General features: G+C 48.0%; 1 protein-coding gene across 2 annotated transcripts in view; it reads left to right on the forward strand.

Annotated features, from left to right (window-relative positions):
- The window catches only part of INPP5D (inositol polyphosphate-5-phosphatase, 145kDa), a 159,163-nt gene that overhangs the window by 82,188 nt on the left and 53,897 nt on the right, over positions 1–23,078 (forward strand). For both annotated transcript variants that reach the window (XM_011980249.1, XM_011980248.1), the window contains exons 6-10: positions 1,019–1,106; positions 8,060–8,140; positions 8,265–8,336; positions 9,393–9,516; positions 20,252–20,358. In XM_011980249.1, the coding sequence (XP_011835639.1) occupies positions 1,019–1,106; positions 8,060–8,140; positions 8,265–8,336; positions 9,393–9,516; positions 20,252–20,358 (472 nt within the window). The remainder of the gene's footprint in view (positions 1–1,018; positions 1,107–8,059; positions 8,141–8,264; positions 8,337–9,392; positions 9,517–20,251; positions 20,359–23,078) is intronic.

Genomic DNA, 23,078 nt, shown 5'->3' on the forward strand with positions numbered 1-23,078 from the left:
CCATTCTCCTGCCTCAGCCTTCCGAGTAGCTGGAACTACAGGCGCCCGCCACCACACCTGGCTAATTTTATTTATTTATTTATTTATGTTTTTGTATTTTTAGTAGAGACGGGGTTTCGGTTTCACCATGTTAGCCAGGATGGTCTTGATCTCCTGACCTTGTGATCTGCCCGCCTTGGCCTCCTAAAGTGCTGGGATTACAGGCATGAGCCACCGCGCGGCCCAGAGCAGCCTTTATTTATGTAACAAAGATCTCAAAGTAACCCAAATATCTAGCAATCAATTTCAGCACATTTACTTGATAGACTATTTTCAAATCATTAGAATGTTAAATATGTAAAAACATGAACAGTTTTTGATGAAACAGTAAGTGAAAAGTAGAACTCAAAATCGTCTGCCCCACCATGTTAAAACAATAGAGAAAGATGAGCTGGGAACAAAGAGCGGATAAAGCCTGAGGATTGGAGTTGTCAATGGATATGACAATGGGAAAATCCCTCTGAGTCTGCATTTGGGCGGCTAGGAGGGGATTTGCATCAGAATCCACAGATCACCAGCACTGGGCAGCCCTGATATTTAAAATGCAGATTCCAGACTCAATCATGCCGGAGCCCAGAAATTTGCATTGTTAACACGTGTGTGTGTGTGTGTGTGTGTGTTTGTGTTTTATAAACACTGAAGGTTGGGAACCATGGATGACTAAGTGAAGTCATTTTGTGACTCTAGATTTGAATTTTCTACAGGCTATGGAGTGTAGTTTGGCTAAAGCAAAACCCAGGTAAAATCAGGACTACACACCAATTCCAGTTTGCTGTGGGTCGGGAACGGATGCGGGTCAAATGTGGGTGGGCCAGTGCTGGCAAGCCTTGATCTTTGCCCGGGCTTGTCCTTCTGGGGAGAATTACTTGCTTCTGCTGGACTGAGGGTGACCTTGTCTCTGGCTGGAGCCCACGCTGCCATGGAAGACTCTTTTCAGTGCCCACTAATCCTTGACGTTCACCTTGTCCCCCGCCCCCAGAGAAGTCGTCCGGACCCTCCCATCCCTGGAGTCTCTGCAGAGGTTATTTGACCAGCAGCTCTCCCCGGGCCTCCGTCCACGTCCTCAGGTAAAGGGTCTTGGGGTTGAAAAGGTGAGATTAATCCACCAGGGAGGAGGATTGAGTTAGCCAGCCCTGAGGGCTCAGGAGGAAGAGGGGAGCAAGGCCCACCGTGTGTTCACTGGGCAACAGCAAGCAGGTACGCTGGGGTGGGTGGTGGGAGCCTCAGCCCCTGCCCTTCCCAGGAAGCCATCTCCCACTGCCAGATTTTGATTTGAGGAATAAAGATTTCAAATTATGCACCCGGCCGGGTGCGGTGGCTCACTCCTGTAATCCCAGCACTTTGGGAGGCCGAGGCGGGCGGATCATGAGGTCAGGAAATCGAGACCATCCTGGCTAACACGGTGAAACCTCGTCTCTACTAAAAATACAAAAAACTAGCCGGGCGAGGTGGCGGCGCCTGTAGTCCCAGCTACTCGGGAGGCTGAGGCAGGAGAATGGCGTGAACCCGGGAGGCGGAGCTTGCAGTGAGCCGAGATCCGGCCACTGCACTCCAGCCTGGGCGACGGAGTGAGACTCCGTCTCAAAAAAAAAAAAAAAAAAAAATTATGCACCCATCAGCAAAACTTATTTGTACCAAATAAGGGGGCAAGCAGGGCCTGTTCCCATCATTTCTCATCAGAAACTGAAAGGAAAGAAAAAGAGGAGGCACCTAAACTCTTGATCCTGCCTCTTATCCCAGGAGGAGCAGGATGAAGGTGCCCCCCACCCCCGCACCTGCTCGTGGCCTGGCAGGAGGCCAAGGTCGTGTTGCCCATTAAGCAAATATCTGTGTAACAAAAGGTGTCATCAAAAAATTTTAACAAGTTTTTAAAAAAGTAAAAGCTGTATCTCAGAAGAAAATACCTGCAACAAAGATTAGGGAAAAAGGATTACAGACAAAGTATTCATATGTTTATTATTATTATTTTTATTTGCGACATGGTCTTGCTTTGTCACCCAGGCTGGGGTACAGTGGCGCAATCACAGCTCACTGCATCGTCAAACATCTGGGCTCAAGAGATCCACCCCACCTGAGCCTCCCATGTTTTAAAACCGCAATTACTCATCAGCTAATAGCTGGGGATTACAGGTGCGCACCACCACGCCAGTCTCCTTTTAAAACTTTTTGTAGAGACAGGTCTCACTATGTTGCCCGTGTTGATCTCAAACTTCTGGCAATCTTCCTGCCCCAGCCTTCTGAAGTGCTGGGATTACAGGTGGGAGCCACCATGCCTGGCCATGTTTTTAAAAAATTCCTACAAACAATTAAGTAAAAACAATCCAATTTTTAAAAGAGGGAAAGACTATGAACAAGGCGGCTCACTGAAGAGGGACAGGGAATAGCCAATATAGATATGAAAAGGTGTTCAGCCTCACCTTGTTAGTAACCAGGAAATGACATTTGACACTAGGCGGCCTCTTCTTGGCTATTAGATGGGCAAAGAGTTGATGCTAAAGTTGATGGGTGAGTCAGGACTTGGCTAGGGTGTGGGGTGGAAGAGGTGCTCACAGGGACTCACTCCTCTGCTGTTGGGAATGGAAATAGGTTTTCTGAAAGGCAGTTTGGCCGTTTGTATGAAAATGTGAACTGCAGGCATCCCTCAAGCCCACAGTTCCATATGTCGGCAGCTTCTTAGGGACTATAAGTACACAAAGAGTAAAAGAAAAAACATTGAAAATCACATAAACAGGTCGGGCATGGGGGTTCACACCTCTAATCCCAGCACTTAGGGAGGCCGAAGTGGGTGGATCACCTGTCAGGAGTTCGAGACCAACCTGACTAACATGGTGAAACCCTGTCTCTACCAAAAATACAAAAATTAGCCAGGCATGGTGGCAGGCACCTGTAATCCCAGCTACTAGGGAGGCTGAGACAGGAGAATCACTTGAACCCTGGAGGCGGAGGTTGCAGTGAGCCGAGACTGTGCCACTGTACTCTAGCCTGGGTGACAGAGTGAGACTCCATCTAAAACAAAAAAAAAGAAAAAGAAAAAAAAGAAAATCATATAAATATAGGGAGCTGGTGAACTGCAGTGGTGCAGAATTCTACTCTAAGGTGTGAACACTGCTCTGGAAAGATCTCTAAGGCTACTGTTAGGTGGAAAAGCAAACGGCGGGATGATACAGAAACTCTGACGAAGTCTCCACGAGGAAATCAGATGGGAAGGATTTAAACCCAAAGGATTAAACCCAAAGGGCTGTGCTGGTCACCACAATGCAGGGATGAGACTGGGGAGAAGGGGACTGGGCCAAAGGGGATTTTGAGTTTGCCCACATTGTTTGTTTGAGTTTTCTACAGAGAACATGTATTTGTATTCTACTTGTGCAACTTTCCAAATTCAGAAAAAAAAAAGTTTTGCTTTCTCCGAGGTGAATGATGGGTTAATTTCTAAGGAAGTAAAAGCAAATCTGGACAAAACAGGGGCTCTGCCCGACTTTTGAGCTTAAGTCACTTGAGTGGAAGAACACACAGTCAAGTCTTTGAAGTAGATTAGAAGAGAGACAAAGCCTCGAGAGAGAGGCCAGCTGCAGTCCCAGTTACGGTGCTGCCGGGTGGAGGCCAGTCTCTGCATTTGGTGGCAGGACAGAGCAGGCACACGGTGGAGGGTGGGTCTTGCTGCCACACTCCCCTCCCCTTTATGAGACTCTGAGTCTTGAAGAAAAACAGAAAAGGGTATTCTTGATGTGTCTTCAGGAACTCAGAAATCAAGGAGGGAGTTGAGGCTGCCTTGAGGAGAGGAAAGAACATTGGCCCATGGATCAGAAACACCTGAGTTCAAAATCTGATTCACCCTCGTGGATCTTTAGTCTCCCCATCTGTGAAATGGGGACAGTAATATCTCTGCAGGGTTTGGTTAAGGAGTGAGTGAAACTGGGTGCGTGAGACATCTGACCCTGCTAGACTCTCACCAACATGAGGCCCTTTCCCTTAAGTAGGCAGGACAAGCTGGGGACACCCAAACCCCTGTGTGGTTACTTGAGGACTGCTGGGAAGTGGGAAATGCAATGTTATCAAAATGCTGGCTGGCCTGGGGGATGGGGGAGACCTGGAACTGCCCTGTGTGAGAAAGAAGAGCCAGTAACCTCCCTTGGATGGTTAACCTGCCTTGGAGCCCCACTTCCTTTGGTTTGAAAAGTGCAACTGAAAAGCAAAGTGAAAAAACTGGGTCAGCTGATGTAAACCGTCAGGCCAGTCTAGCCATTCACAGGCTAAGCTGTGAATTCTGTCCTCAACCTCGACACTGGTGACATTTGGGACTGGATTGTTCTCTGTCATGGAGGACTCCTGTGCACTCTAGGAGTCCTCCACATCCTGGCCTTTACCCATAAGATGCCATTAGCATCCCCCAGCTGTGACAACTGGAAATGTCTCAGACATTGCCAAATGTCCCCTGGAGGGCAAAATCACCACCAGCTAAGGACCACTGGCTAGCCCCCAATTCAAATATCAGATCTATACTAGCTGTAAACTCACCACTCTGACTCTATTCCCCCATCAGCAAAACAAGGATTAGAAAAATCAAGACATGTGAGGATTAGATGACTTAATATATTGAAGATATGCTTGGCACATTGTAAGAACTCATCAAATAATCATTAGGCAGAAGTATGGGGAAAGCTTCAGCATTTTTCTAATACTTTTTGTTTCAAGCACAAATGCCCAGTTTGTCAGTAACTTCATTTATGCTAAGATCTTGTCAGATCTCCCCTCCCAAAAGTCACAAATCCAAAGAGAGAGCCGGTGGGGGGCGGGGGACCTACAATTGCATGGTGACTGCCCAGGGTGAAGGCAGATCATTCCAAATGTCCTCTACTGTGGAAAGGAGGAGGCTTGAATCTGTGTTACCATTTCAATTATTTATGAGATAAATAACCCTAGAACAAGGGAATCCTACACTATCCCATCTCCTGACCAGCTTTTCTTCTCAACCAACAGGCAGCCCTTCTGTTGTCCCTTGCCTGAGTCTTAGCGCCACCCCTTCAAGCCACTTCCCTCATTGACAATAACTATAGAAGAATTGTGAGTTTTATTAAGAAGCAAGGGAAAGACCAAAAAGTGGTTAGAGAAGGCACTGACAATTATTAACTGCTGTGATGGTGGTAGTGATGGTTATTGGGACAGGGAATGGTGTGGTGTCTAAGGGTGATATAGATGGTGATGACAGAGGTGGTCATGATCATGGGAGGGCTGGTAGGAGTGGAGATGGTGGTAATGATGGTGATGGTGATGGTAGAGGTGGTCATGATCATGGTGAGAGTGGGACGGTTGAAGATGGTGGTAGTGATGATGACGGTAGAGGTGGTCATGATCATATGGGAGTGATAGGGGAGGAGATGGTGGTAGTGATGGTTATGGTGGAGGTGGTCTTGGTCAGGGTAGGAGTGGTAAGGGTGGAGATGGTGATAGTGATGGTGATGGTGGAGGTAGTCATGATTATGGTGGGAGTGGGAGTGGTGGAGATGATAGTAGTGATAATGGTGGTGAAGGTGGTCATGATTATGGTGAGAGTCGTAGGGGTGGAGATAGTGGTAGTGATAGTGATGGTGAAGGTGGCCATGATGATGGTAAAAATAGTAGGTGTGGAGATGGTGGTAGTGATAGTGATGGTGGAGGTGGTCATGATCACGGTGGGTCTGGTAGGGGTAGAGATGGTGATGGTGATGGTGGAGGTGGTCATGATCATGATAGGACTGGTGGGGTGGAGATGGTGGTAGTGATAGTGATGGTGATGGTGAGGGTGGAGGTGGTGGTAGTGATGGTGATGGTGGAGGTAGTCATAATTATGGTGAGAGTGGTGAGGGTGGAGATGATGGTGGAGGTAGTCATAATTATGGTGGGAGTGGTGGGGATGGAGATGATGGTAGTGATCATGATGGTGGAGGTCGTCGTGATTATGGTGAGAGTGGTGGGGGTGGAGGTGGTCATGATCATGATGGGAGCGATGGGGTGGAGATGGTGGTAGTGATGGTGATGGTGGAGGTGTTCATGATCATGGTGGGAGTGATAGGGGTGGAGATGGTGGTAGTGATGGTGATGGTGATGGTAGAGGTGGTCATGATCATGGTGAGAGTGGTAGGGTTGAAGATGGTGGTAGTGATGGTGATGGTGGAGGTGGTCATGATCATGATGGGAGTGATGGGGTGGAGATGGTGGTAGTGATGGTGATGGTGGAGGTGTCATGATTATGGTAAGAGTGGTAGGGGGGAGATGGTGGTAGTGATGGTGATGGTGGAGGTGGTCATGATCATGGTGGGAATGATGGGGTGGAGATGGTGGTAGTGATGGTGATGGTGGAGGTCATCATGATCATGGTGAGAGTGGTAGGGGTGGAAATGGTAGTAGTGATGGTGGAGGTGGTCATGATCATGGTGAGAGTGATGGGGTGGAGATGGTGTTAGCGATGGTGATGGTAGAGGTGGTCATGATCATGGTGGGAGTGATGGGGTGGAGATTGTGGTACTGATGGTGATGGTGGAGGTGGTCATGATCATGGTGGGAGTGATGGGGTGGAGATGGTGGTACTGATGGTGATGGTGGAGGTGGTCATGATCCTGGTGGGAATGATGGGGTGGAGATGGTGGTAGTGATGGTGGTGTTGGTGGTGATTGTGGTAGCCATGCTGATGACTCTGGTGGTGCTATTGAAGGGGATCCCATTGATCATGGCAGTGCCATTGATCATTGTGACAGAGGCAGCAGTGGTAATGGAGGTGGTGATAGTAAAAGTAGTTTATTAAAGTAGCCAGGTAGAAAAATTGAGGTCAAAAGCAAGTGCAGCCTGGCTGCTATATTCAGCAAGGGGTGAGGTAAAGGGACATCACCTGGCTGGTGATAACCCTGGTTCCATTCTGCTTTGTGTTCACATCAGTCATACATGTATCTGACTTTCTCATTCCACCTCTTATTATTAACTTAATAAGGTATGAATAACTTAATAAGGTATCTTATTAACTCTACATTTCCACACCTGGCAGCATGTCTAACATAGAATAGATGCTTTATAAATGTTTCTTCTGTGAATAAGTGCCTAAGACCATGCACTTGGCATCAGGCAGACAGGATACATGTTTTGCTCTGCCATTTACTAGCTGTGCAACCTCAGACAAGTTAGTTCATCTCTCTGGGCCCTGTATATACTGAACAACTTTACTGAGCATCTTCGTTGGCCAGACACTGTTCTGAGCCCCAAGGCTGCAGTACTGAATACAGTCCTCTTGATCTCCATTCTCATGGAGCCTCCATTCAGCAGGGAAGACATACAGTGAACACATATTGGAAGGAGATAACTTTAGCTGGTGGTGACTGATATGGAACAAAACAAGGTAACTTGATAGAGGTGACCTGGCAGCTATTTTAGACAGGGTGGTCAGGGAAGACCTCTTTGTGAGGCTGAGACCTGAATGATGAGGAGGTGCCCCTCCCAGGGGAAATTGAGTCTCTGGAGATTCCTCAGAAGGGAAGCTCAAGGCAGAACTGACTTGAAGATGAGAGTGGCTCGGATCTTGGTGGGGCAGTGGGGGGGCGGAGCGCTGCATCATATAGGACCTCAGAGGGTAGGGAAGGGGTCAGGATCATTTTCTCCTCTACATGGAGAACTGTACTGGGGTTTCAAGCAGCAGGCTGGGTCTATTTTGGGAGTAGGATGGGAACACCATGCAGGAGGTGTAGGAGGGAGGAAAGGTAATATGCAAGGACAGTCCTCGAGTTTTGTTTAAGCAACGGAGTGGGTGAGGTGAGAAGCACCGGGGGAGAGACAGATTTAGAAGGAAGAAGAAATGAAGATCTATTTTTTGGCCATGTGAATTCTGAGAAGATTGTAGAGATCCCTGTGTCCTCATCCGCTGGAGGGGATAATAATAGAACTTGTAGGGCTGCGGGGAGAGTGGAATGGGGTGAGGTGCGGAGAGCACCCAGTGCGTTGCCTCTCAGTGGTTCGGGTTCAGTGATGCTGCCCTGATCTTCTTTCCCTCCTTTCCCAGGTTCCTGGTGAGGCCAATCCCATCAACATGGTGTCCAAGCTCAGCCAACTGACAAGCCTGTTGTCCTCTATTGAAGACAAGGTACGTGTGGGGCTCCTGTGGCTTCTCCTCGTCCCCTCTTTGGTCCCCTCTTTGCATGGAGAATGTCCAGATGTACAGGCTCGATGTCCCCTTGACCCTCTGTCTCTAACGCTGCTGCCCACAGGTCAAGGCCTTGCTGCACGAGGGTCCTGAGTCCCCCCACCGGCGTTCCCTTATCCCTCCAGTCACCTTTGAGGTAAGTGGCCGTGGGACAGCAGAGCCTGGGCTTGGGCTCCACAGCTGGGCAGAGAGACATGTTCTGGTTCCTGTGGAAAGACGGATTGAGGCTTGAGCTGGGGAAGAGCAAGGAGCCCAACAGCCAAGAATGGCAGTCAGTGGACCTGTGTCACTGTGACGGTGGTTCAGCGTCAGAACGGGCACCCAGAGGTGACTGGGAAACCGCCTTCAGAGAGGCACTGCAAGGGAGGAGTGTCTCATTGGCCCAGGCACCATGTAAACTTTGTCCTTCTCAAAATGGCAGAGATGAGTGATATCAGACAGGGCTGCAAAATACTGCCTCAAGTGGGTAGGGAATTCAGAAAAACAAAACAAAACAAAACAAGACAAAAAACGTGCAACTCCTATGATTTCCCTGAGAATGACTGGATTAGACCCTCCAGGCTTGACCCAAAATGTGTTTTTCTTTACAATCCCCAGAGATTCTAGTACATTCAGCCCAGCACTGGTCCCACATTCAGGAATCCAGTATGAGACCCACACCCCCTCCCCCCCACACACATTCCCCACCCCAAAGTCCTTTCTAGACCCTGTGATAATCCTCTATTAAGGTAAATTTCCATTTTCTGAGCATGCGTACACAACTGTTGTGGGTTTTTTTTTTCTATCATTATCAGTAAATGTTCAATCAGTGGTTGTAACAAGGCCTGGGAGTTTAAATCTATTACTAAAATCCTTTCCGGAAGTAGGTGACACATCAGATTAATGAGTGTTGTCAAAGTCATCAGTGAATGAACCATTTCCAGCAATTTGTCTGTTTCCACCAGCAAACCTGTTGGCAGAACGGCTCCCCCACACACAGGGGACGAGGGGGGTGCCCCGAGAGTCTCTGTGATTCCCGGGAGATGCCTGTGGAAATGTGCATGTGCACTGCTGGGGCAAGAGAAGCCCAGTGGCCCTACGAAGGACACCCACCAGAGGTTGCCAGCCATGTAGACAAGGGGCTCGGGCCGGGGGAGCCTTGCAAAAGCCCAGGCAGAAAATCAATGAGTCACACATCTCTTCCCCTTCTAAGGTGAAGGCAGAGTCTCTGGGGATTCCTCAGAAAATGCAGCTCAAAGTCGACGTTGAGTCTGGGAAACTGATCATTAAGAAGTCCAAGGATGGTTCTGAGGACAAGTTCTACAGCCACAAGAAAAGTAAGACCCCTTGCGCACATCACCCACTGGCTCTCACCTGCCTGTGGAATTCCTGCCCTGTCAGCTCACCTCTCAGAAGGCCTGCCCTGCAGGTCTGTCTTCCACAGGCATGCGCGCGTGCGCCCACTTCTGTGTGTGTGTGGGTGTGTGTGTGTTTTCTCTTCCCCACCAGGACTCAGTCTGATCCATGCTATCACCTCTCAGTGCCGGGCACAAAGCCTTGCACAGATGAGGTCTTGTTGACAATTGGGTAGTGTCTGTAGCACAGGATAAACTAAACTGTGAGTACATGGACTCTGGAGCGAAACTTCCTAAATTCACGTCCCGGCTCTGCCACTTAGCAGTTGTGTGACCTGGGACATGTCATGACCAATGTAGCCCTCAGTTTCCTTATCTGTAAAATGGGGATGATAAAAAGTACTTGAATAATATGCATAAGGCTCTTTAGACTAGAGCCCAGCATGTAGTCGCCACTTTGAGAGTCACCTGTTATTAGCAGGTTCTGAGAACCATCAAATCAACTCATCCATAAAATGGAAATTCTTCACATGGCAAATGCATGTAGAGAAGCTGCAGTGGGGCAAGACAAGGCGATCCAGTGCCAGCAGGACAGATGAGGCCCCTGCCCACGTGGAATTTATATTCTGGTGCATTGAGTAGCCGATAAAGACTCAAATACATCTGTCAGTACAGATGGATGATCTGTCAATACAGTGGATGATCCGGCTACGAAAAGTGCTACAAAGAAAACAAAACAGGGCAATGGGGTGGAGGTTAACTGGCAATAGGGGATAGTGTAGAAGGGGCAGACAGGGAAGTTTCCTCTGAGTAAGAGGCACATTGGCGGAGACCCCAAGGCTGAGAAGCAACCAGTCGGGCAGGGGTCTGAGGGAAGAGCATCCCAGCTAGCAGAGCAGCATGTGCAAATGCTGGGACATGGGCACTGGGGCTAGCAGGCCAGGGCCCAGGTTAGGGAGGCCAGGCAGGGTGTCAGGAGGCAGGGGGGTAGGCAGTACCCAGTGCGGGGCCACATGAAGCTGGAGAACAGCAGCAGACAGAACCAGGGGTTGACGAAAGCGTGAGAGTTTCCTGAGCAGCCTCCGGTTCTGGCTGATGGCGAATGGACATCTTTCTTCATTTGGGTGGCCAATGAGTTCCCCTGAGAAAACTGATCAATGCGTAGACCCTTCCCTCAGATAAATCCCAACCTTCACACAACAGTTTGCATCCCTTGTCAGGTTTTAAGACCACTATGAAGCCCCCCAAGTCCCTGTGGCTACAACATTTTTTATTTAGTGTCTCAAAGTTCATTTAGAGGGGCATGGTTAAGGTTGCCACACATAGCAGATAAAAATACCGGAGGCCCAGTTAAATGTGAATTTCAGATAAACAACCAATATAGTATATGTATGTCCCATGCAATATTTGGGACATACTTATATGCAACAGTGATTCACAGTTTTTCTGAAGTTCAAATTTAACTGGGTCTCCGGTATTTTATCTGGCTTCTTCAGGCATGATCAGCATCTTTCTTTTTTTTTTTTTTTTTGAGACAAAGCCTCACGCTATCTCCCAGACTGGAGTGCAGTGGCGCGATCTTGGCTCACTGCAACCTCCGCCTCCCGGGTTCAAGTGATTCTTTTGCCTCAGTTTCCCAAGTAACTGGGACTACAGGACCACCACCACGCCCAAGTAATTTTTTTATTTTTAGTAAAAACGGGGTTTTACCATGTTGGCCAGCCTAGTCTCAAACTCCTGACCTCAAGTGATCCATCTGCCTCGGCTTCCTAAAGTGCTGGGATTACAGGTGTGAGCCACCGTGCTCGGCCATCTTTGTTCTTAGTAAAGTAGTATGCACTAAGTGTGGGGAACTGGGAGGACCTTGGCAGGGCCTGTGCATTCAGAGTTCTCACTGTCTCTGTGTCCTTGGAGATAGGATGTTCTGTCCCCCAGGTATAGGGAGGGCTCCTCTCACATGAGGGTCTGTAACCTGCTTTAGAGGAATGTCAGAGGGTCCTTCCTGCACCTGCCGTTGCTCAAATTCCTTCAGCTTAAAATATTCAATATGCTTAGGATGCCCTATTTTGGAATAATGCATCCTGAATCCCACTGATAGCACAGTGGGGTGCTAGTAGCCCAGCCTTGAGTCCCAGGTCAGCCACTTGTGACTTGGGTCTGGTGTCTTCTCTCTGGTCCTCAGTTTACTCTTCTGTCCAGCAGGGATAGTAGTAGCGTCTTGCAGGGCTCTCATGAGTCTTATGTGGGTGAACATCTAAGCACCTGGTGCCCAGCCTCCAGGGAGTGCTCAATACGATTGACTGTCACCACCACCACCACCGTTATTATTACCCTTCCAGGGTAGCGGTGAAGGAGACTGATCTCAGGGAATGGCTGGGGGTGACATCATAGTGGTCATAGTCCTGCAGAGGGGAGCTCATAGCATCATGGCGGCCCCTGTGTATAGTGGCAAGTTGGGCAGGAGAAATGAGGAGTCACTGATGGTTTGAGCAGGAAGGCTGTGTGGAAGGTGAGCTTAGAGTGGTGGTTTCCTCTTATCTGTTGATATGGTTTGGCTGTGTCCCCACCCAAATCTCATCTTGAATTGTAGCTCCCATAATGCCCATGTGTGATGGGAAGGACCGGGTGGGGAGGTAATTGAATCACGGGGGCAAGTCTTTCCCATGCTGTTCTCATGGTAGTGAATAAGTCTCATGATATCTGATGGTTTTATAAAGGGGAGTTCCCCTGCACAAGCTCTCTTGCCTGCCACCATGTAAGACATGACTTTGCTTCTCCTTTGTCTTCTGCCATGATTGTGAGGCCTTCCCAGCCATGTGGAACTGTGAGTCCATTAAAACTCTTTCCTTTATAAATTACCCAGTCTTGGGTATGTCTTTATTAGCAGCATGAGAACAGACTAATATATCTGTTAAGGAGAGAGGGGTGGCCCCAACTTGGATAAGAGGAGATGGAAACATAAGAAGAGTGAAGATTGTCAGAGCACCTGATTACTAAAAAACTTAAGATTGAAAGAAACACCTCCCAGGTTCTGAGAAGTGCTGTGAACTTTTGTCGGTTTAACGCAACAGACATTTGCATAAAATCTTCCATGGGCCAGCCCTTCATCGTGAACACTTCCTCTAAGGGTTTACTGTGGAGAAGGGAATGCTGGCACATGGGCAGGTATTAGAATGTGCTCCAGGGGGAGGTTAGTCCCGAGGGAGGACTGATTAGCTCTTTTGAGGAGTAAGGGCAGGGGGCTTCACACCACCGAGATGGCTCTGACTGGGATTTGAAGCATGAATAGGATTTTGCCAAGCATGAGGCAGGGGAGGGCACTGGGACTGAGAGAATGGGGTGTGCAGGGAAAGGGACAGGGCATTAGTGAAATCACGCATTACATGTTGCTCATCTCTCTCTGTGATTCTGGAGAGAGAAGCAGCTGGGCATGCCGTCCTAGGTGTGAACAGAGCCTTGAATGCCCAAGTAAGGATTGGAGCTGTTGCTGCTGAGAGGTGGGTATTCTCCTTTGTGGAAATAGATCAGGGATGGGTGAAAGAGCTAAACTAGAGATCACTGGCCCTAAGAAAACCCAGCTCTAATTAAGAATAGCTATGCGTGGGTGCAGTGGCAAGCACCTGTATTCTCAGCTACTTGGGAGGCTGAGGTGGGAGGATCACTTGGAGCCAGGAGTTTGAGTTCACCCTGAGCAACATAGCAAGACCCCATCTCTAAAAATTAAATAATAATAATAATAATGCGCTATTTCAGAGCAGGTTTGTGAGCCCTGAAGAGTGTGGATGCCCACAGACTGCCAGCCCACTCTCCGGGACTGTGCCCACCTGGCTCCAGTCCTCCTGCCAATCCAGGATGGTGGAGCCTGACTTCCTCTCTGTGGTGACACCTGTCACATCAGAGCACAATTGACTGCTCACAAACGCCCTCCCCCTGAAAAGGGAAAGCTCTTTCCTTTATACACCCTGGACTTTGCAGGCCCCAGCTTGGGCCCTGGGGCTCAGCAAGTGCGTGCCCAGGGATTGCCAGTTGCCTGAGGCACTTGCAACGTCATCCATCATAAATCCCAGCTCTGTCTCCTCCCTTTAATGTGGGCTTCACAAAGGCTGGGATGTGGATTTTTTGATTGTTGTTAACCACTAAATCCCAGAGCCAAAACAGTGCTTAGCACAGAGTAAGTAATCAGTAAATGGATGTTGAGAGAATGCACGCATGAATCAGTGAATGAATGCAAGAATGGAGGAACACACACAGGAATGAGAATGAATGTAATAATCAATGAACGCACGCATGAATGAGAGAATGAAGGCAAGGATGAATGAATCTATGTATGAATCAGCGAATGTGTCCTAAACCAGGTGAGATCATACAGTTCTTATGGATGCATGTTTAAGTGGCTTCAAGGCAGTGTGGTTCAGGAGTGGGGGCTCTAGGTAAACTGGATGCACATGTTGGTTCCTTGACTTGCTAATAGTATGATCTCAAGTAAGCTACTTAACTCCTCAAAGCCTCAGTGATGCCTCCACAAGACAGGGGTTCCTACAGGGGTTGTTGTGAGAGTTAATGGGGTAAGGTGTGTCCTTAGTGCAGAGTCTGGCTCATGGTGAGTTTCCAGCCATGGTTATTATGATAGAGTGGCGCTCGCCTGGAGGGAATCTGGGGTTGCAAGAGTTGGAGCTTCCTTACCCTATTTTGATCACCATGTTCATGAATAGCTTTGGCATCATGGCCTTCTACACATAGGGAACAGCCAGTTGCTGTATGTTGAAATCATAAAGTAGTCATGCTCTGAGTACCTGCTATGCACATACCAGGCTTTGGGATGCGGAGGTGAACCAGCCAGCCGGGGTCCTAGCTTTCAGGAAAGTTGCATTCAAGTCAGGGCAAAGGAGAAAATAAGCAAACACACAAATATAGAAACCAGGAATGTGTCAGGGAATGATAAACTCTAGAGCTGGGGATTTAAATGGAAAAATATGATAATAATAGGGAAAAGCCTTTCTGAGGACATGCTGTGCCATTTAAACCAAGACCTGAGTGTCAGGAAGATGCTGGCTATGCCCAACCCAGGCAAAGAGGCCATTGGGCTCAGTTCCAAGGCAGGAGCAAGTATGGCGTGTGAGACGGCTGAGCAGCCAGGACTCAGACAAGGCTGAGGCTGGACACGGGCCAGGCATGTGGGTTTGCTGAGCCAGAGTACCGGGCTCACGTTCCTTCCAAATGCAGCAAGCCACCATTAGGAGGTTTTCAGCTGGGGGTTGGCGTGATCCCACCTCAAAAAGATAACTCTGGCTGCTGTACTGAGAACAAACTATGGGAAGAGAGGAAGAGTGGAGGCAGGGACACCAATTAGGAGGCCATGATAGCAGCCAGGCAAGAGGCGGTGGCAGCTGGAGATGGGAAAAGGCGAACGGAGTGGGAACGTTTCAAAGGTAGACCAGCCAGCACCCGCTGATGGATACCATGTAGCAGGACAAGGGAAAAGGAACTTCTAGTGTTATTTCACTGGAAAGGTGGGGCGCTGACTGACCCCGATGGAATAATAACCCTGATCAAACAAGATGTCACATCCTGGAGGCAACCACACAGTCCTTGCAAACAGATGGCAAGGAAATTCAGGGGAAGGAGACATGGCCTGATCACAGCAGACTGGAAAAGTCTCAGGGCATTTGGTTAGCAGTGGTAGGAATCGGATCGTGGGATACTTACTGAGGTGCAGACGAGGCTGATGTGATTTCCCTTTGGGGAGGCTTCCAGCTCAAAGTGATGGTTGAATGCATGCTCTGTCACCATCTTCCTTCTGGAAGGCAAAACCCACAGGGAAAGAGAGAACGGGAGAGCAACAACATTCTGAAAGCCGGAAACGAGATGGATAGCGAGAGCCACTTATAGGAACCAAAAAACAAAACCCTAAGCAGGTGGAAGGAAAAACGGAGACACTGACTCACACAAAACCCACAAAGGGCTCAGGAGCTAAGAGCCTTGGGGACCCCGAGAAGTGGGGTGAAGGTGGAGTTGTACGGAGCAGGGTCAGATGGAAGTTTGTTTAAAGAGAGTTTAGCCCAACAGAATCCCCCTCCACTCTGTGTAGCCAGTGGCTCCTCCTCACTCCTTTGGCAGAAGATTGGATATTCTTCTTTGGAGAAGGTGAAGGGCTGGGAGATGCCAGGCCTGCTGCAGGCAGGAGAGCCTCCAAAAACAGAGGACTAAGGGACGGTCACTTGCTGAGTGCTGAGACCACAGCCTTCTTCCCTGCCCAGCTCCCAGGATGCGGCTGGCTCAGCCCCACCCTCCCCAGGCAGGAGTTAGAAGTCTTCTCGGGGAAACTTGATCAGCCCAGGGGCAAATACAGAAAGGTGTTGCCATCACGCAGTTTCCCCAGGATTCAGCCCATCAGACCACCCTGTGGAGAAGCCCTGCTCGACACACCCCACCTCACTGTTGGACACATATACAGCCAAGGATCACTAGACACTGGAGGGAAGCCGGGGACAGGAGACAGGGGACACAAAGACAAAACACTTGGAGGGATCAAATTCTTTTTTTCTTTTTGAGACTGAGTTTCACTCTTGTGGCCCAGGCTGGAGTGCGATGGTGCGATCTCAGCTCATAGCAACCTCCGTCTCCTGGGTTCAGGTGATTCTCGTGCCTCAGCCTCCCAGGTAGCTGGGACTATAGGCATGCACCACCACGCCTGGCTAATTTTTGTATTTTTAGTAGAAATGAGGTTTCACCATGTTGGCCAGGCTGCTCTCGAACTCCTGAGCTCAGGTGATCCGCGCTTGCCTTGGCCTCCCAAAGTGCTGGTGTTCCTGGACCAAACTGAGGGTCGGGCTGCTATTCCTTGTGGCCCAATAACAAGATGCAGATGAACTGGGGAGGAAGAGAGTTCTTATTTTCCGTAACTGGTTACAGGGAGAAGGCCTGGAAATTATCACCAGACTGACTCCAAATTACAAAGTTTTACAGAGCTTATATACCTTCTCAGCTGTATGTCTATATGTAAGTGTGTATTCATCAAAAGATTTATACATGTATACATATAATTTATACATTATATAAATTAAAAGAAGTGACTAACTTCTTTTAATTTATAACTAAGGTCTGAGTCCTGAAGACCTTCCTCTGGAGCCTCAATAAATTTACTTCATCTAAATGGGTCCAGGTGCTGGGGTGATTACCCTTATCTTATCTCCTGCTAAATCACGGAGGTTTGTGGAGTTCCTTCAGACTTCCAATAAGCTTGTTAAATCCTAAATGGGTCCTGTTAAGAATTCCTTGCCTAGGCAAAACTTTTGATGGGCTTTTGGTACATTCCAGCCTTTGCATAAGGGCACTGGCTTTTAATATTTAACTTAACCACTCAGCAGGTACTGAAACAGTTGTTATGGAGGCCTGCGTGAGTGAGGCCTGGCCTGCCACACCGGGATTGCAGGCGTGAGCCACTGCACCCAGCCTCAGAGGGATCAAATTCTATAGTTAAAAAGAAATGGGCCTGTGGAATAACAGAATTATATCTAGAAAGGAATAGTAAGAGAATAAAATGGAAGTTAAAAAAGAGGAGGAGGAAGAGAGAAGGGGGAAGAAGGGGAAAGTGAAAGGAAGGACAACTCTGGGGCAATAAAAAAAATTATAGCAGTAATTAAAAAAGATAAGAACCCAATGGAAGGGTAGAAGGATACAGTTCAGAAAAGTTCCCAAAAGGCAAAACAAAAGGAAAAAGTGATGGCAAATAGGAGAGGCAAGATTTTTACAATTTAAAAGACCAGTTCAGGGCTGGGTGCAATGACTCACACCTGTAATCCCAGTGCTTTGGGAGGCCGAAGCAGGTGGAACACTTGAGGTTGGGAGTTCAAGACCAGCCTGGCCAACATGGTAAAACCCCATCTCTACTAAAAATACAAAATTAGACGGGTGTAGTGGTGTACACCTGTGATCCCAGCTACTCAGGAGGCTGAGGCAGGAGAATTGCTTGAACCCAGGAGGCAGAGGTTGCATTGAGCCAAGATCCACGACTGCACTCCAGCCTGGGCCACAGAGCGAGACTCCATCTCAAAAAAAAAAAAAAAGAAGAAGAAGACCAGTTCAGGAGGCCCAATTCAAAATAATAAGTGTCAGTAAGAGAAAACAGAGTGAGAAAATTTATTAAAGAATTCAGGAAAGAGTCTCAGAACAGAGTAACACTTGCCTCCAGGTTGAAAATGGCCAAGTGCTCACACAACACAGGAGGCCCACACAACCCCGGAAAGTCTCACAGCGCTGGGCTCCAAGAAAAGAGCCTAAAAATGTTCAGAGCAAAAGACAGATTACACCCTGTGTCAGGGGCCCCACAAGACCACCCCCAGGTTCTGTGATTCCCTCAGAGAATTCGCAGGACCCAGCCGGCAATCATATTCACAGATTTGATGTATTACATTGAAAGGATACAGAGCAAAATCAGCCGCAGGAAAAGACACAAGCGTGGGGTGAAGTCTGGAAGAAACCAGGCACAAGCTTCTAAGAGTCTGAGCCTGAGACCTGAGTGTTAGGAAGATGTTGACTGTGCCCAAACCAGGGAAAGGGGCCATTGGGCACAGTTCCAAGACAGGAGCCAGTGTGGCTGGTGAGATGGCTAGGCAACTGGGGCTCAGACAAGGCTGAGACTGGGCAGGGGCCAGGTGTGTGGGTTTGCTGAGCCAGAGTGCCAGGTTCACGCTTCCTTCTTCTTTTTTTATTTGAGATGGAGTCTCACTCTGTCGCCAGGCTGGAATGCAGTGGCACGATCTTGGCTCACTGCAACCTCTGCCTCCCAGGTTCAAGCAATTCTCTTGCCTCAGCCTCCTGAGTAGCTGGGACTACAGGCACCCACCACCATGCCTGGCTGATTTTTTGTTTTGTATTTTAGTAGAGACAGGGTTTCACCATGTTGCCCAGGCTGGTCTCGAACTCTTGAGCTCAGGCAATCCATCCACCTCAGCCTCCCAAAGTGCTAGGATTACAGGCATGAGCCACCGCGCCTGGCCCACGCTTCCTTCCAAGTACAGCGAGCCACCATTAGGAGTGGCTTAACTCTTCTGTGGAGTCACATAGGACACACTTCCCTCCTCCCCCAGTGAGGTGTGACAACATGTGTGAAATGTGGTTGTTAACTGGGGACTGGTCACGTAGACACCCTCTACCTGGCAGGTACCCAGATTCCAGACTCCCCAAAGGAAAACAGGTGCTCAGCATAAACCATCTTGTTTGTACAAACAATGTAAGGCACAGCAAGCCACTCATCAGCTCTGGGAATGGTAGGAGCCCTTCCGAAATTTAAGTTCCCAGATGATAGCAAAAAGCCAACCTTTCAAGCAAGCCCTTCTAAGGACAGCAGTCTCAGACCTGCTGTCCTAACTCTTTTCTGAACAAGAGAATCAGAACAGCATTGTTTCTCCAGCAATCCCGAAACAAGGTTCCAGAGTCTGGGGGATAATTATTTCAAATTTGGAGTTCTGTCAGTTAAGTGTGAGGGTTGAATTTTCAGACACACAAGGCCTCTAAAAATGTATCACCCATTCTTCCTTTCTTGGAAAGCTACTAGAGATGTTGCTCTACCAAAATGAGGGTGTAAATCAAGAAGAGGAAGACATGGGGTCCAAGAAATGGGATTTAATATGAAAGAGAGAGAGAGAGAGAGAGAGAAATAAATGTATTCCTGGATTATGAAGGCCCCAAGGGAAAGGCTGTGCCTCAGGCCTAGAGGTCACCAGTCCAGAGAAGACCCAGAGGCTCTGGGAGAGGCTCCCTCAGGACAAAGAAACTGATGAAAGTATTTGGTCACATGGAAAAGAGAGTTACAAACTGGGGAAGAATTAGAAACCATAAAAAAAGTATGGCAATTACTAACTCCAGGAATAACAAAAAGTTGTCTAGAAAAAGAGAAACAATCAGGGCTGGTCTGTCAATAGCATTTCTATAATCAGAATAACAAACACTGAGTACTTATCTGGCCAAAATTATGATATAATTGTTAGAAGGATGATGTGGGGACTGAAATTATGCATTGGCAGGGAGTCAAGGCTGGGAAGCAGGTTGTGTGTGTGAAAGAAAGTTAAACCTTCATCTTCCATAGTGGACAGTCAAAAATGTATTAGGACATAATGAAAACTGAAACATTAGAAAGTAGCAATTTAAGCATTTTTTTTTTTTTTCAAGAAACAGAGTAAAATTCCAAAAGAATCCATTAAGAGAGTTGAAATTGGTTGCCTACAGGGAGCTGGACATTGAAGGGAGGTTGGGTTGCGGGGGGACTATTGTTTGCAAAAACCTATAGAACAACTTGACTCTTTTAATTGTTGATGACAGTAAAATGTAAAATCAAATTTAGATGTAAATTCAAAGCAAAGCAAAAGAAGGAAAGGAGGAAGAGTAAGAAAGAAAGGAGGGAGGGAGAAGAGGAAGAAGAAGAGGAGAAGGAAGAAGAGAGAGGGGAACGAGCAAGGCAGGGAAAAAGATGAAAAGACGATCGTGCTGTCTCTGCTCTGGCCAGGCCAATTCTTGCTTGTTCCAGACCTCACCCTCCCCAAGCATGAGCCTCTCTTGGGAAGAGCAGCTGGAAGCAGAGGGAGCTAGGAGACCAGACACAAACTTGGGCTCAGCTGAGGGATGGGAGTTGATAGTCAGGTGCCTGGAACATAATGGAGACTGTTCATATTGGTTGAATGAGTGGATGAATGAATTAATGAATTTCTTTTCTCTTAAGTCCTGCAGCTCATTAAGTCACAGAAATTTCTGAATAAGTTGGTGATCTTGGTGGAAACAGAGAAGGAGAAGATCCTGCGGAAGGAATATGTTTTTGCTGACTCCAAAGTAAGTGACAGCAAACTTCTAAAATGGGCTGTGAGGTAGGGAGGGGACACATGCGTTTTGAGGCTCGCTGTGTGCCAGGAAGTGTGCATTATTAGCTCACTCAGTTCCCAGAACAACCCATTTCATACCTGGGAAAGGTGAACTTAGAGAAGTTGAGGACCATGTTCCAGGTCCGCCTGGATTTGAGCTGTCACTGTCTCAGGAGCAGGGAGGCTTCCCACTTCGCCCAGCTGCCTCCCAGCCTCGAGGCCACATCCTTTATCACCCACATCTAACTCAGCCCCACGCCTGGAGGGAAGGCTTTTAGCTTCCCTGGCCTGGGCTTGGGAAACTTTTGGGACACTCCTGGATGGATGGATAGATTGATTGATTGATTGATTGATTGATTGACTGACTTGAGACAGAGTCTTGCTTTATCATCTAGGCTACTGCAGTGGCATGATCACAGCTAACGGCAACCTCCGAACCTCCTGGGCTCAAGGGATCCCCTGACCCACCTCAGCCTCCTGAGTAGCTGAGACCACAGACACACACCAACAGCTAATTTTTTATATTTTGTAGAGACAGAGTCTTGCTGTGTTTCCCAGGCTGGTCTCGAACTCCTGGGCTCAGGCAATCTTCCAGCCTCCACCACCCAAAGTGCTGGGATTATAGGTGTGAGCCACCCCTGGATTTAAATCTGAGTCTCGACTGGAGCTCCAACCCAGAGACTTTCATTTCAATACTTTGCCCAACTCTGCAGAAGAAAGATGCCCCTGCCAGGACGGGTTCCTGGGGCAAGAGATGCTGTGGGCCACTGGGGAAACCCAGGCTGGGCCTTTGTGCCCCCAGAGTAGGTTCTTTGTGACCTCACCCCTCATCTCAGAAATTCGAACCAGGGGCCAAAACACATCATCGTGGCCTCATTCATTGTTCTCTGCCGTGCAGCTCATGTGAAGCAGTAAAAATGGATTGCACCAGCCTGAACAACATAGTGAGACCCCATGTCTACAAAACAAAAAAATTAGGCCAGACACGGTGGGTGCCTTATGCTCGTAATCCCAGCACTTTGGGAGGCTGAGGCGGGATGGTTGCCTGAGACCAAGCGTTCAAGACTAGAGTGCAACATGGTGAGACCCCATCTCTATGAAGAAAAAAAAAAAATAGTTGGGTGTGGTGGCATGAGCCTGTAGTTTCAGCTACTTGGGAGGCTGAAGTGGGAGGATCGCTTGTTCGAGGCTGCAGTGAGCTGTGATCACACCACTGCACTCCAGCCTGGATGTCAGAGCAAGGTCCTGTCTCAAAAAAAAAAAAAGATTGCAGAGCGATAAGGTTGTCCATCACATCAGGTGCTGGCTGACATCTCACATCAGGGACCCCCAGCAAGGCCAAGGGACAAGGGCTTCTGGTGCAGGCCCACAGTGATAGCTCCCCACTGAATGCCCAGTCCCCGCTCCTACTTTTACCTCCAAAGCATCGGGGGTGGGCTGGTGGAAGGTCTAAGGCATCCAGAGCTATCAGTAGTAGTAGGGAAAGGTCTGGGAGAAACAAGAGAATGAGGCCCAGACAGGTGGTAGGAGATGGAGAGAAAGACTGCCAGGCTGGAATGCTTTCTGAGCACCTGGGCATAGGTCCAAACACCAGCTCTGCCCCATTGCTGTGACCTCAAAAGGACTGAGGCACAGGAATAAATGGAGGCAATGAATCGTGAGCCACTCTCAACTCGAGGCAGGTTACAGTAAAGATGTCACTGTGACATCTTTGTGAGCTGGTGTCTTCAGGGAGGACTTACTGAGATTTGCAATTATGAGGTTGAATCACATAAAATTTCTGTCTTTGCAGGTTGAAATAGTCAAACACTGGTCATGTCATATGTTACAACCTGAAATTTTGTGTAGCTTTGTTAAAGTCAGCCTGCTCTGTTGATTGCATGCTAAGAGAGGGCCAACTGAGGCTGCTTGGTACCCCACTGGGTGCCCCAGAAAAATAGGTGAAAAATATTGAGGAGGCTATGAAAGCCTTCGTGTCTTCTCTTCTTTTTAATTAGTTTCTTTAATTTAAATTTTCTTTCATTACATAAGTAATCTATTCTCCTTGGTGAAGACATGGCAAACACAAACAAGCAAATGTTTAAAATAAAAACACCCATATACCACGAGTTAATCTGGAACTATGCCCCTTCCAGATGTTTTTTAATCTTCTCTTTCTTTCTTTCTTCGTTCCCTTCTTTCTTTTTCTCTTTCTTTTCTTTTCTGAGACAGGGTCTTGTTCAGCTGCCCAGGTTGGAGTGCAGTGGCAAGATCATGGCTCACTGCAACCTTAACTTCCTGGCCTCAAGTAATCCTCTCACCTCAGCCTCCTAAGTTGGGAGGGACTACAGGCATGCACCACCATACCTGGCTAATTTTTTTATTTTTTGCAGAGGCAGGGTTCCCCCATGTTGCCAGACTGGTCTCAAACTCCTGGGCTCAAATGATTCCTTCTGCCTCAGCCTCCCAAAGTGCTGGGATTATAGGCATGAGCCACTGTGCCAGGCCCAAATGTTTTCTTAAAAATGCAGTGATGCTATTCATACCATTTGTCAACTAGATTTTCATACTTAACAATATATATTGTGGCCATCTGTCCTTGTTGGCAAGATAGTTCTGGATCACACTTGTTAAACACTATGATATTCTAGTTTATGGATGGTCAATAATACTTTTTTTTTTTTTTGAGACAGAATCTAGCTCTGTCACCCA

This window comes from Mandrillus leucophaeus, unplaced genomic scaffold, assembly GCF_000951045.1.
Source record: "Mandrillus leucophaeus isolate KB7577 unplaced genomic scaffold, Mleu.le_1.0 Scaffold21, whole genome shotgun sequence".
Taxonomy (NCBI): Eukaryota; Metazoa; Chordata; class Mammalia; order Primates; family Cercopithecidae; genus Mandrillus; species Mandrillus leucophaeus.